General features: G+C 57.9%; 1 protein-coding gene across 2 annotated transcripts in view; it reads left to right on the top strand.

Annotated features, from left to right (window-relative positions):
- Window positions 1–2,153: 2,153 nt before the first annotated feature.
- The window catches only part of CRMP1 (collapsin response mediator protein 1), a 72,458-nt gene continuing 60,025 nt past the window's right edge, over window positions 2,154–14,586 (top strand). Inside the window, exon 1 of one of the 2 annotated variants that reach the window (XM_058301222.2) lies at window positions 2,154–2,572. In XM_058301222.2, coding sequence (XP_058157205.1) covers window positions 2,192–2,572 — 381 coding nt within the window. In that variant the 5' untranslated portion in view covers window positions 2,154–2,191. Of the gene's footprint in view, window positions 2,573–6,422; window positions 6,632–14,586 lie in introns of those variants that run through there. The other variant, XM_058301224.2, reaches the window with a different exon arrangement.

The following is a 14,586-nucleotide window of genomic DNA, read 5'->3' as shown; positions in this document are numbered from 1 at the left end:
GAGGAGGCACAGAGGCTGTCCCCCATCTGCCTTTTTTTCATTCTTTTCTTCTCCCCTTCTGCACCTCTTCCGCCATATTGAACCCTTCTCACTCCCTGGAGCACCTGTCTGTTTCACGGGCTCCTTCTGCTGGAATGTTCTCTCCCAGGACCTTCAATCCGCTCCCTTCTACCCACCCACCCCGTCCTCGCCTCCACCCGCTTTGTGTACCTCGGCACCTCGTAAAGATCGCTGACACCTCCCTTGATACTCTCTTCTTCTTCGTGTCTAAACCTCCGTCCCCTCCCCAAATATCCTCCTCCTGAAGACAGGGACTTCATAAAACTCCATCTCTGTGATCCCAGCACTAATTCCTCAGGCACAGAGAAAGAACTTGCTGACCACCCACCGAGGGGGCTGCCTGGCTGAGAGGCTGTGAGCCGGGAGGCGCTGCTTCTCCGCACACGCCCGAGGCAACGCCGCCTGGCTGGTTCCAGGGCTGAAAGACGGGAAAGGCGGGGAGGTGTCAGCTAAGGCCGTAGACCCGATGTCCTCGGAGTCCTCGGTCCACGCGTCTCAGCAGCCATACGGATTGTGAAATCCGACGGCCTGGGACCCGGGAGCGGGACCACGCGGCGACCGCCGGGCCGCGTGCTGAAGGGACAGCTCCCGCCGCGGGGAGGCGCGGGGAGGCGCGGGGCTCTGCGCGAGGGCGGGGGGCTCTCGCCATGGACGCACGCCCCCGGGTCCTGACCTTGGGCGTCGAGGCTGGTCCTCGGAGCGCGCGACAGCTGGTGAACCCGCCCTCCCGGGAAGCGCAGCTGGGCCCGCCGCGTCCTCAGGGACTTTTAGGACCCTCTGCCTGATAATAATCATGGAGAAATGAGAGACGGTGTCCAGGCCTCCGAGAAGGGTCAAGGGGAGCCCCAGCAGAGCGATCCCCAGGCCCCCTCCCGCCCTCTGGCCTAATCAGAGAAGCCCGCCCCCCGCCCCCCCCCGGACTGCTAGCTTCTGGCGCAGCCAGCTCCCGGCAGGTGCCCCTAGATGGGGAGGCGTTTGTGGGAATGTGTGGGTAGACGGGAGGGGGTACTCTAGCTCTATGTCTTTCTCTGGGGCGTTTCTATTTAAGCTCCTGACTTTCCTTATTTGGGGTGTGGATTTGGGTGTGTGTTTACAAGTGCACGAGTGTGTGGGTTTATGAGTGCACCAGCGTGTGGAGTTGTTTGTGAATTTGCCTTTTGATGAGCGTGCGCAAAGCTCTTTGTTGTTTGTGTGTGCTGGAATGAATGCCATGTGTGTGTGACTCGCTGGTTCGCGTGCAAGAGCGTACTTCTCTTGCGCGGCTGTGTGACCATAGCCCTAGCCCGTCCCCCTTGCCCTGCTGCACCATTCTCGCTGCGGGTTAGCGCTGCTGGCCCACGAAGATATATGTCGCCTGGTCCCCTCCCTGGAATGTCAGCTCCCAGGGACTAGGGACTGTCCATTTCGTCCACCGGCCTGTCCCCAGCAGGGCCGGTCACTCGCGAGAGCCCAGTGGTTGAATGGATGAAGCGCGTGTCCAGTATGGAAGTGTCTCGGCTGTGCAATTCATCTCGGTGTGAGGCCGGACGCGGGCGTGGGTGACAGAATTTCTGGTGTGTGTGGACGTAATCGACTCTGAATGTGGATAAGCATGTGTGCCTGCTTGTGCAAACTTGCCTGCGATGTGCATGAGCTGGCCTGTGTGTGTCGGGATCGTGTGTAATTGACTCTGGTGCAGGAACCAGCATGCTTGTGCGTCTCTCGCGTGTGTGTATGGCGTAATTGCTATGCGTGTGCTTGCGGAGTGTGTGAGAGCGTGTGCGCGCGCGCGCGGTTCCCACCCCGCCCTCCCCTCGCGCCCCGCGCTTCCCCGGGGAGCGCAGCAGGGGTGCGGCGAGGGCACTGCGGTTCGGCCGCCCGCCCTCCGCGCTGCGGCTGGCGCGCGTCACCGTCCCGCCCCGCCCGCGCGGCGCTCCCCGCCCGGCGGTCCTTTGTAGGCCGCGGCTCCGCGCGCCCGCAGCCGCCCGCCAGGCGCCGCCCCGGCCCCGCCCCGGCCCCGCCCCGCCGCGCGCCCCGCCCCGCCCCTCTCCCGGCCGCAGTCGCGCCTGGGCCGCCGCGGGCCCGCACCGAGGCGCGGAGCGCGGCGCACGGCGTGGGCGAGGGCCGCGGGCGGGCGGGCGGCGGGGCGGGCATGGCGGACCGGCGGCGCGCGTGGAACACGGAGGACGACCTGCCCGTGTACTTGGCGCGGCCGGGCAGCGCGGCGCAGACCCCGCGCCAGAAGTACGGCGGCATGTTCGCCGCGGTGGAGGGCGCCTACGAGAACAAGACCATCGACTTCGACGCGTACAGCGTGGGCCGCCGCGGCTCGGCGCGCACGCCGCGCAGCGCCGGCCGACTCGACGCGGTCGGCCTGCCCGCGCCCGGCGGCAGCGAGGACACCGCCAGCGACGTGAGCGAGCCCTCGGGCTCGGCCGTCAGCTCCCCGGGCGAGCGCGACGAGCGGCCGCCGGCGCTGCGCATCCGCTGCCCCGCGCCCCGCGACCTGCCGCTCGGCCGGGACAATGGCCAGGTACCCTCGGGGCGCGCGGTGGCCGGGCTGAGAGGGGAGGACGGGACTCTGGGGGACCCTGGCCGTGGGACCGTCCGAGGACTGTGCCCGGGTCCCGTGGGCTGGGGCTACCTGGTTTGGGAGCTCTACGGAAAGACCCCTCCCCCACCCCACCGTACACGGCTCCTGGGAGGTTGTTGTCCTGGGTCAAGGTTGGCCAGCATAGTCCGTGGCACCCCGAAAGGATCCTCGAGGTCCCACCCCCCACCCCTCTTCTGCAGGAAGGAAAAGCGAGGCTCTGAGAGGGGAAGTAAGTTGGCTAAAGCCGCCGCATGGGCCCCTAAAGCGTGAGGGGACCTTTGGGATGAATCTAGTCCACGGCTCCCTAATCTGTTCTCTGGAAAGAAGGGGAGCTGCGTTTCCGCATTCGCCCATTCATTGGTAATTATAGGGGACCGACTACGTCAGGCTGCTGGGAGAGGTTAAGCAAATCGCCTGTGGCCACACAGCGTAAAGCTGGAAGGAACCTTTTCTAAGTGTTCCGGTCCTGATTTCGAGGGAAAGATTTGGTTCAAGATTTAGATCGTCAGGCAGGTACAACTGTAAGCCCTCACCCCCAGCACTGACATTCCAAGGGGCGCACCTGAGTCCCGCGGCAGGACTCACTGTGCCCACTTGACAAGGCAAGTTGGAGGCAGAGCTGGGATTTGAACTGGTTGACAGCCTTGGAGGGTTTTTGTTTGTTTGTTCCTGAAAATGGGAAAGCCTCCGGGAGAGGGAATGCCAGGCCCGTGGGTCTTCTCCCTTGAGATAGTTGTATCCAGGGAACTGGAGGAAGACGGGAGGATGGCTGCCCCAGCTTCCGGAGGGCTCGGGTGATTAAGGGTCAGGGCGAGGTGCCTGGAGAGAGGCAGTTGGAGCCTCCGAGGGTCAGCTTGGCCGAGGCTTGCTGTTTGAGCCCCTGGGTGGGCGCTGGGTGCCTGGGTCAGCCTTCCCGATCTCACCCTCCAGAAGTTCCCAGGCAAGGGTGGGCTGCAGATTCATTGTGAGGATTACATCCGTTAATGCTTGTAGGTAGTGAGCGTTCAATAAATGCTCGCTGTTCAGTTTTCTTACCATGATCATTTTTATTAACTCTTCATTTTTTAAGGCATAAAGTGTGCCCGGAGGAGATCGGGACAGAAATCCGGGAGGGCTTCCTGGAGGAGTAGGGGCTAGGTTGGCCTGCCGGTGCCGCGGCGCAGTAGAGGGTCACCTGGCCTCCCCAGCTTCTCACCCGGGACTCCAACCCCACCCTGTGGCTCGGGCGCTCTCCGTGGTGCTGAACCGGGTGTCCCGCTAGGGAGAGAGATGGCGAGAAGTCCAGGCCCCTCCTCCCCACGGCCTTTTTATCTCCCCCGTCCAACCCCTTCCCTGGCGGCCCTACCTCGGTTGGGACCCAGGCTCCCACGCCCGAGCGAGAGGCTTCAGGACCGCGCACCGAGAGGCCGGGGACGGTGCCGGGGATCCCAGGTTTCCGGCCAAGGCGCTTTGCCCCCCTTGAACCTCAGTTTCTCCATCTGTGAAATGGGGGTGTCTCAAAGCGAGGTGGAGTATATCGGGGAAGGGAGAGCGCTTTGTGCACGGCCGGGAGCTGTCTGAGGGCGCGCGCGGGCTGGAGCCGCGATCAGTGTCACCAACTCCAGCCTGGTCCCCGAGATCTGCCTGGGTCGGCCCCGCAGCCGCGCCTCGGCGCTCGGGGACGCCGGACGCTCCACCACTCCCGTTCCTCGACCCTCCTCTTTCCCCTTCCCCCGCCGACCTCCTCCCGCCTTTCACCGCTGCTGCCCGGGAACCGGACAAAAGGCGGCGCCTCCGGCGCGCGGTGGTCTCCGCTAGCGCTCGAGGTCGAGCCGAGGGGCTCCCGGTCTGCCGGGGTGGGGGTGGGGGTGGCGGAAGCGTTTTCCTTTCTGCCTACGCAGCGGCCCGGGAGCTTGGGCTCCAGCAGTCTCGGGCCCTGGGCCGGGCCTCGCTGCTGCAGCGCCGGCAAAAGACACCTCGGCTTCCCGGGGAGGGGTTTCGGCGGCGCAGGCGCAGTCGCAGCGCTCCCCGCGGCCCGAGGCGGAGTGGCTGCGGCATTCTGCAGCCCCGCAGCCGGCTTGGGAGCAGCCAGGGTTTGGCCAATCGGCGGCCGCTGCCCCTCCCCCTCCTCCGCGCTCGGTCCTGTCCCCAGCCCTGGAGCTTCCCTCCCGGGACTGGCCCCCTGAGAACGCCCTGGTGCCTGGCACCTGGGACTGAAACGCGCCGAGGAAGGGAATGTAGGAGGCGGGGGGAGGGAGGCTGCCCGCTTGTAATTTCCGGTCCCCAACAATGAGTCAGGACCCAGCTCAGAGCTAGGGCTGAATGCATAACGTAGAGGAATGAGCGCTCGACCAGGTGTGTGGCGACCTGGTTTCCAGATGCTTCTGTGCTGCAACTAATCTACTCTGCACCTGCGCCACACCATTTTTACCTCGCCATAGGCCTCAGTTTTCCGTCTGTAAAATGAGGAAATTATGGCCCAGTGCTGCTGGACTCCTAAGCAGTTTCTCCCCCGTGAAGCTACAACCCCAGCCCTGTTTTCAGGCCCAGGCACCTCTGGCCTCCTGCCCTGGGCCTGGGATTGGCCTTGGTAGGAGTGGAGATCCCGGCTCCAGGGTGCACCTGGCAGGTGAGGGTTTTGCCATACTGTGCAGAACTTGAGGGTAGAGAAGCGTCATCTTTGCAAAAGGGTTGTGGGTTTGGATTTTGCAGGCAACAGAGAGGGACAGAGCAGCCTGGCATTTCCTACTGCCTGGTGATGTGTGGGGGCTGTGCTGGGTGGTCCCCTCACCCCCTCTTTCTCTTCCTCTGTTATGAAGGCTGTCAAGCCATGCCCTGACTTCCCGCCACCACATCTGGATTGCAGGGGCTGTGCTGGGCTCCACTGTCTGCTGGGGGTAGGAGTGGCTGGTTGGTTCTACTCCTCCAACTGCCCCGTCTTCTCTGGGGGGCTGTGGGGGCCTTAGAGCCCATGACCAGGCTCTCGAGGTGCCCACTGCCTGATATGGTAAGACTGCAGGGCGACCTGGTGGCCCGAGGCTGCTGTGCGGCGAGAGAGCTCCTGCAGGTGGCAGCCAGTTTTTAGCACGTCATCCGTCGTGTCCCCACTGCCTTCCCAGGGTCTGGCTTCAAGGCCTGTCCTTAGCTGCCCTCAGGAAAGGCTGGTCAGGGCTGGGGGCTGGGGGCTGGGACTAAAGGGGGCAGGGAAAGGCTTTCTGGAGGAGGAGGCTTGGGAGATGGGTCTGGGAAGAGGGGGTACCCTTTGTCTGGGGTGGGTTATCCAAGGCGAGTGAATAAAGGATTGGAGCTGGAGATGTAAAAGTGCTGGATCTGCTGGGGGACTGGCGTGGGGGGTCGACAGTGTGGAACGAAGGGAGGGCGTCGGGGAGCATTCAATGGGGCCCAATCCCCGAGAGCCTGGAGAGCTCGGCAAGCTGGGGCGTTCCCGGCGCGGGCCCCACGCGGCCGTTCTGGGGCCGCGCCAGCTGCGGGGCCGCACACCTGTGGCGCCGCCCCCGGGGTCTGCGGGCGCTTCCGCAGCTCGCCCCTGGCTGGTCGAGACAGCCTGGAATCGCGAGAGCGAGGCCGGGCCCGCCGGGGGCGTGTGCGGGGCGGCTGAGGGGGTGGAGGGGGGGCTGGGGGCGGAGTGGGGGGATCGGAAGGGAAGCGCTTCCTGGTTCGAGCCGAGAGGGGCGAATCGGCCTCGGCTCGGCGCCGCCGGGAGGAGCTGTGTGTCTGCAGCCCCCTCCTCCCGCCCTCGCCGCTCCCGCCTCCTCCCGCCCTCCTCGGGGAGCCGCGCGGTGCTGGCAGCCGGAGCGCGGCGGCGGCGGCGGGCGGGCCGAGCAGCCGCGGGCAGCTACCCTCCGCGCCTCTCTCCGTTCTCCCGGGCCTTTGTGGCCGCGCCCGCGGGGAGCGGAGTCTGACCCCGCGTCTGCCAGTCCCGCAGATCCGCGCGGCCCGGCCGAGGGCGCGGCGGGGGCCATGTCTTACCAAGGCAAGAAGAGTATCCCGCACATCACGGTGAGCCAGGCCCGCCCCCGCCCCTGCCCCCGCCCTGCCGCGCGGCTTTCTGGCTGGGGGGGTGGTCGCCGCCGGGTCGGGATCTGCGGGGATGGCGTGGGCGGCCCGAGGCTTCCTGCGTCGCCGCGGGTGGGGCGGGGCCGGCCGGGGCCTGGCAGCCCCCTCCCCCGGCCTCTGGGGACCGCGGCAGTGATGGGGGGCGCGGGGCGGGGCTGGAGCCTCGGGTCCTACTCCTGTGGGCTCGGAGCCCTTCCCCCCCGGGACGTGCGGGAGGATGGCGTGGCCCCGGAGGATGCGGCGCTGAACAAAAGAGGGAGGGGCGCGGGGTCCGCACCCCCTCCCTCCGGCCCTCGCGGGGATGGGAGGGTGAGCCGAGTCTCCTGCGCGCCGCCCCCTCCCTGTCCGGCTCTCCGCACCTCGCTCCGGAGTTCCTTTCCCGCCAGAGGAAGGGAAAAGATGGACGGGCCCCCTCCCCGCCCGCACTGACGGAGTGGAAATGTGGACTCCAGCCCGCGCCATGCTGGAGGCGCCGCAGCTCAGAAGAGCCTAAGGGGTGGCCACGGCGCTGCAGTCCAGGAAGGGTTAACGCTGGCGGGGCTGGGCGGCAGGAGGGTGGGGATGGTGGAGGGGACTGAGCGGCCACGGCCGGCCCCTGGGTGTGGCCGGAAACAAAGGAACCCCGTCTTTATGCTTTGTCTCTAAGGGTGGGGAGTTCAGGGCGCTGAGATCAAGAGGTCTGTCCTCCTTGCCATCCTGGGCTGGATGGACATCAGTGGGTGGCCCAGAAGGTTCTTGAAGAATGGGGACCATGGACATTGGAAAGTCAGTGGGTGGCGGTGCCAGAGCATCCAGGGGCTGGGAGGCAGGATTCGGGGTGCAGTGTAATCCTCTGGGGTGACGGCCTTTGGTGTGAGAGCAGGAAACCGGGGTCCTCATTCATCTTTAGGCTCAGGTACCGCCCCTGCACCTGCAGGCTGGGCCGCCTTTTGGAGGAGGAGGGAGCTGGCATTTTCCACCTGCTGTCCCGAGCTTGGCAGGCCTGGCTTTACCAGATCCTCCCCACAGTCCTTAGGGAAGCAGTGCTGAGAAAGCTCCCTGAGGCCGGAGAGCAGGGGTGGGAGGGAGCCTGCCTCCTGCCTGGCTCTGGGCTGATTCTTTCGTTAGAAAATCGAGGGGCTTTGTTGAGTTCTCCTCTCCAGACGTGGGGCCTCTGAGTGGGGACCCGCCTCTTATCCGTCGCAGAGCCCTGCACTCTAAGAGGTGTCAGGGCCAACGCTGCGCTTGGCAGGGAACCTGTGCAAGAAATGTGGTTGCCCGACTTGGTCTCAGGGCCCTCTGATCCAGTCCCTGGGGGAAACCGAGGCAGGAGGGAGCCACAGGGTGTGTGTGTGTGACATAGTGACCGGTGAGGTCAGAAGCCATGGGTCTGGAGCCAGGTCCCTCCCTTAGCGACTGTGTGACCCCGGGCAGGACCCTGGCTGGCCCACTAGTGACCTGAGGGATGGAGCAAGGTGGTCTTTAGGGCAGTGCTATGTCCATTTCTCAGTCTGCACGGCCAGAGCGGTCACCCTGCCCTGAGACCCCTCTGGGGTGGAGGTGAATCGCCTAGGCTGCATCCCAGCAGACGGACATGGGACTGTATCCTGCTCTGCCGCCTCTCTGATATCTAAAGTAGGAGTGACTCTGCCACGTCATAGGGCTCGTGAGCATTGGAGAGGACCCTGGCCAAGCGCCTTGTGTGTGTTAGAGAAGAGCATGGCGAAGGCTTCCTAACTGCTGGCTGCTCCCACGCTTTCGTCCTCAGTGGGCAGCCCAGAGTAAATCCAAGGCGTGGCTCCAACAAGTCTGGGGAGGAGAGAAAAACAAGCTTCTTTCCCAGGACAGAGGGCACTGACAAGGTATTGGTGTTTGAATTGTCCATATTCCCACCCCGCCCAGAAAGATTTGTGGTTTAAAGAATAAAGCAGCTTTGTTAGGAGCCTTCAGCCACCTCGGGACATTTTGCTAATGCCCATGTTTTGTTGGGACCCAGAATCCTCTCTGTGAATGCCATTAGGTGAATGGGCAGGCAGTGTGGCTTTCCAAATGCTGTGCCCATAACTTGGTCAGAGTATTCATTTGCTAAGTTAATGATAATAAGCACCTGACCTGGACCAGGCACCCACCGTGCTGGGTGCTAGCTGGAAATGGTGGGAAGGAGATGGACTCTGCCCTTGCCTTCCCAGAATTGCTGTTGGGCAAAGAAGACTGACATTTAAACCTTAAAGCACAATCAAGTGTGGTGGGTGCGGTAAGGGCTGCAGGAGGCCACAGCAGGGACACTCGTACTAATCCCAGAAGTGGGCAGGTGGGAGGCAGAGGGGACAGGGAGGAGGGGTCCTGCCTGTGTGGCATGCTGGAGAAGCTAAAGGCCAGGCGGATATGTGGGAGCCAACCTCAGCTTCCAAGTGTGGCTTCTCCATGTAGCAATCACAAATCCTGGAGTTGGTAGAGATGTCTTTGGCAGTCACGGCGTGTGTGGCCTGCGGAGAGACCCCAAGGGCAGGGCAAAGGACCAAGATGCACAATGTGGGACAAAGCACAGGGGAGAAGGTGGTGCTTCTTTGGTGCCCCTTGGGGCCACACCTTTCTCATCTGAGCACTGGCGTTGAAGGATCCAGCTTGCCAGTCAATTCAGGCGGGAGAGATGGGGGCTTGGGCAGGGGAGGAGAAGGGACATCCCAGGCAGGGGCACAGTATGGACAAACGCTGGGCGTGGCTCAGAGCAAACAAAGGCACAGGCTTAGGGGCTGCAGAAGCTCTGGGCTGGGAGGAGAGCCCCTAAGGGGGTGGGGAAGTCTGGGGGAGTCCAGCACCGCCACGATGATTGACAGTCATTATTAAAAATAAGACTTTGAGGGTCCCGTGCGTGTTGCAGGGTGTTACAGCCTTCGCTCTGCTTTCCGTGCCCTTGCTCAGTTCTTAGATGATCACGTGAGGAAGGCAGGCTGGATATATCCCTGCCTCCCGAAGAGTAAACGAGGATCAAGGAGCTCTAGGGGCATGCGACAGTTTGTAAAAGTGACCTTGCGCTGGCCTGTGGGTGAAGAAGGAACTCGGGTTCAAGCAGGGAGGGTAGATGGGCTTGTCTGCCTGCTAAGAGAATCACATCCTGATCTGAAGTCCATGAGTGTGTGTGTGTGCATGCGAACGTGTTTGCCTGTGTGTAAAACTGTGGTTGTGAGTGTGCGCACGCATGTATTCTATCAAACAGATGAGACCGCAAGGGAAGAAAAGGTGTATGAAGTAAAAGTTAGTTAACTCTGATGTGCGAATGCGCAAAAACCGCCCGAGGCCTGTTTTGCCTCTTTCTGAGGGTGGCATTCAGCCTCTCGCCATCTGTTCAGTTCATTCCTTGCACTTTTGCACGTGGGGTCTGAGATGACTGCGGGTATTTGCCGTGCACAGTGTGAAATCAGATGGCAGTGGGATAGCAGGACAGAGGAGGAGGGAAGGTCACAGGACAGGGATTTGGATGCCCATGCTGACCTTTGGTTTCCCGGACCCCATGGCCAAGACCTGAGCACCGCTGGTTATATCACGTGCTTGATCAGAAAGGTAGTGGACCATTTCCTCAAGGGAAAATTATTTCAAAGTCAAATTCTTAATTATCTCACTGGGGACAGGAAAGTGATGCTGAGATATAACGTCTCCCATGATATAACCACACAGACTTTGCCCTGAATGACTGTTTCTGGTCATGAACTTGACTAAGACCAAAGACACAAAACCCACGTGATAGGACATATGTGAATGAGCCTGGTACACAGTAGGTGTTTAACAAATGATAGTGTCCTTCTCCAGACTCCGGCTGCCTCTTTGAGGAAAGTATAATTCAGAATGGCAGGCAACCAGCAAGGTTAGCTACGCATTTACTATGTTCCTCAAAGCGTGCAAGGTATGCTGGGCACTTAAAAGTATAAATTTCGTTTGTACTTAATAAAGCCATGTAGTCTAATTTTCCTCATTTGAAAAATGGAAATAATAATTCTGTCTCACAGGGTTGTTTCGGGAATTGAATGACTTAGTGTATGGGAGATGCTTAGAAGAGCGCCTGCACGTAGTTCATTGCATGTTGCAACATAGGGTTAGTTCTTATTATTACTGTGGTATTGTGTGTTAGGCAACAAACAACCCCACAGTCCTAGTGATTTTCAAGAGTACACATTTATCTCTTGACCATGCTACATGAGGCCTGTGAGTTGGCTGTCATTTTGCCCTGGGCCTCTGGTGAGCTGTGGGTTCTGCTCCATGTGTCTTCACGTTGAGGCTCAGGCTAAAGTAGCAGAGGACAGAAGCATCAGAGACTGGCAGCAACCTTCAACTCCTCTAAAAACTTCTGACTACACATGACGTCTTTCATAGTGCTCATTAGTCCATTGGTCAAAGCAATCACATGATCAAGCCCAAGTCTATGCAAAGTAGTCTTTCCAGAGAAGAGGTAAGGATTAAATGTGAAAGTTCCTGCATGAAATACTGCCGTCTTAGTTTCCTGACTGCTCAAGCAAATCCCATGCAATGCATTGACTCATGGATTTGAGGCTAGGAAAAAGTCAAAATCAAAGTGTCATAAAGGCAATGCTTTCTTCCTGAATGATTGGCATTCTGCAGCTGGCTGCCGGTGATCCTTGGTCCAGGCCTCCTCTGTCTCATGGCAAGGCATATGGCTGCCTCTCCTGGCCTCTCCATTCTCTTCTTGCTTCCACTGACCTTGAGCTTCTTGCTTTCTCTCTGTCTGTCTGAATTTCATTTGCTTACAAAGGACTCCAGAAGTAGGACTAAGACACATCCTCAACAAAGTGTTCTATTTATAGTGCATTCACCCAGAATGGGTTAAGTTTTTTGGGTTCCATACAGCTCCAAACCACCATAGATGCTAAGAAACACCAGTGCTGAGGTGGTCAGAAGCATAGGGGATGAGTCTGGAGCAAAAGACCTTTTTCATTCTTAGGTTGAATTGGCAAATGCCAAATTGAGGTGCTTCATGGGCAACTGGCAATCATTTTGGAATGGGAGTGGGAGGCAAGGGCTGGACGTGGACATAGGGACCCATGTCAAGAGGAATTGCTAGAAGTTATGAAAATGCAAGATATTCCAGCGGCCTGTGGTTCTCAGCTCACGTGCTGTGAGCACAGTTGTGTACTAACAGCATCTGCAGATGTGCTGCTGAATTTTGATCAACATTTAAAGTTTGTTGCTACAAATCTGTTAGGTGGAGCTCTGAGCACTCACAAGCAGAGGGGTGTTGGGTGGAGTCTGATTTGCTGTGAGTAAAAAGTCCTGGGAAACTCCTGCCGTGGAAAGGGAGCATCAGAGGACTTTGCCCCTTGAGCCTGTAAGAGAACTCCGGGCCGGGCAGTGGACAGCACCAGGTGCTGAACAGAGAGCTAGTCCAGGGGGTGTGGGAGCTGCTTTGGGCCCTGTGAGCAGAGGTCAAGTCACACCGTAGTCATGATTGCTGGCTTATTTGGTGTTGACTTGGGGCTTTAATTCCTTAAGAATGATGCCAGATTTTATGCTATTTGAAAGTGTGTCCTGAACAAAGAAAGGCTGAGAACCATTGCCCTAGAGAGACACTGGACATACTGAATATAAAGTGCTCGCTGTGAAAATTAGTAGGTCTTTTATAAGGATGCAGCTGGTAATCTGGAATACTCTATTAATCGATCTCCTTGAGTTGCCTTGGAGAGTTATCAACCCGTGTTGGATGACTACATCTTCTCTTTCTTCCACCCTGGAGCCTGCACCCTAGAGTCGCCCTGTTGGGGTTCAGCTTTGTGAATGGCATGGCCACTGCTGGTTTCTCTGTCCACAGTCCCTGACAATGGGCAGACCCCAGGTGCTCAGGTATTTCAGTGCCACTTCTGGAAGGCTGAGTGTCTGTCACTTGGGAGGTGCCATCTCTGGGTCTCCCAGAGAGGATGTTTAAATTAATCCCAAATGAACGCTTCAATTCTGGTACAAATCCATCCAGGCCCTTTTACATTTTGTGGTAATGGCTTTTAAAAAAGCAGACGCCTGTGTTCATCTGTCTTTCGTGTATAGTATTGTGCTTCTATTCTAGCACCCATCAGCCTGTGTTACCAATCCTTGTTGCCTTGTCTGCCTACCCCGCTAAAATACCTGCCACAGTCTCTGTGCCTAGGACATACTCATTGGATTGTAAATCAAGGGAAATGGTTGCCCTGTGGCCCTGCACATCTCTGGAAACTTTTAAAAAGATTTATTTATTTATTTATTTATCTATTTATCTATTTATATCTATTTACTTTTTTATTTATTCCCACCACCTCTTGTTGTTTACACTCTTGTTGTTTGCTCTCTGTGTCTGTTCATTGTGTGCTTTCTCTGTCTGATTGTCTTCTTTTTATTTTTTATTTTTTTCCCTTCCCCCTCTCCCTACCCTGCTGTTTTTTGCTGTCTGTGTCCATTTACTATGTGATCTTCTGTATCTATTTCTTTTTGTCTTCTCTTCTTGTTTTTTACTCTAGGATTCACCGGGATTCAATCCTGGGAACATCTGATGTGGAGACAGATTCCCTGTCACTTGCAGCACCTCAGTTCCTGGTTTCTGTTGCACCTGGCCTTGACTCTCCCCTTCATCTCTCTTTTTGTTGTGTCATCATCTTGCTGTGTGACTCACTTGTATGGGCACTGGCTTGCTGCATGGGCACCTGGCTCACCACATGGGCACTTGGTTCGCCATGTGGGCACTGGCTTACCTCATGGACACACTTTTTTTTTTTTACCAGGAGGCCCCAGGGATCGAACCCAGGTCCTCCCATATGATAGATGGATGCCCAGCCACTTCAGTCATATCCACTTCCCTTGTCTTCTTTTTAGGAGGCACCAGAAACCAAATCTGGGACTTCCCATGTGGGAAGAAGGTGCCCAATCGCTTGAGCTGCATCTGCTCCCTGCTTGTTGTGTCTGTTGTTATGTCTCCTCATTGTGTCATCTCATTGTGTTAGCTTACCTTGCCAGCCCTTTGCGTCAGCTCATTGTCTTGCTTGTCTCCTTTAGGAGGTATTAGGAACCGAACCCATGCCCTCCCATGTGGGAGGTGTGTGCCCAACTGCTTGAGCCACCTCCACCCCCTCTGGAGATTTTTGACCCAGATGGTACTCGTCTCCAGCAGGCCAGCAGCCACATCACCCACCGGAGTGGCTAAAAACAAATGAGTTTAATTGAAGTGCCCAGCTGTAAGGGATTGGCTGAGTGCCTGTTGTTATAGTGGTTCAATGGAATATCATGCAGCCATTAAAATAGTGGTGATGCAAAGTTTTAATGACCAAGGGAAATGCTTGTTATAGTTTGCATGAAAAAGGCAGGACAGGAAATGGCATAACGCGTACATTCATTCTCAACTATGTAAAAAAAAGTAGCAATAAACCAATAAATAGACAGTTAGGGAAAACTTCCAAATGTTAATGGTGGTACTTTTATAAATTCATTTATTCAATAAATGTATATTGAGCACCTACTCTATACCAGGCACCCTTTAAAAAATACGTACGTATTATTTTTAAAAAATATGTACGTATTATTTTTACAGTGGAACGAAATAGTAAGTGTATTAGCTGTCCCCTGGTCCATCTTGTGGTGGTCCTTTCTACTTCAGGCAACACTTCCCTCTTCCACTCCCCTGCTCCCTCCCAGGCCATGTCAGGTTTTGCCACTTTAGTGCAGACGTGTAGACTCAATGTGGAAGATGCCATGTGGGAGCCATGTGGCCTTTGGCAGGGTCATCAATCTCCACTGTGTGTCCTCCATGGCAAAATGGGGGTAAAAGGGTACCTCCCTTATGAGGTTGGGGAGAACTGAAGGTGATGGAGGAAAAGCACCCAGTGCAGCTACTGGCTCACACTGGGCTCAGTCATGTGGGTCGTGGTGGTCCCAGCTCAGGACACGTCCTC

Source organism: Dasypus novemcinctus, chromosome 1 (assembly GCF_030445035.2).
Source record: "Dasypus novemcinctus isolate mDasNov1 chromosome 1, mDasNov1.1.hap2, whole genome shotgun sequence".
NCBI classification, from domain to species: domain Eukaryota; kingdom Metazoa; phylum Chordata; class Mammalia; order Cingulata; family Dasypodidae; genus Dasypus; species Dasypus novemcinctus.
The sequence above is the reverse complement of the archived record's forward strand: the minus strand, read 5'-3'. Positions and strand labels throughout refer to the sequence as shown.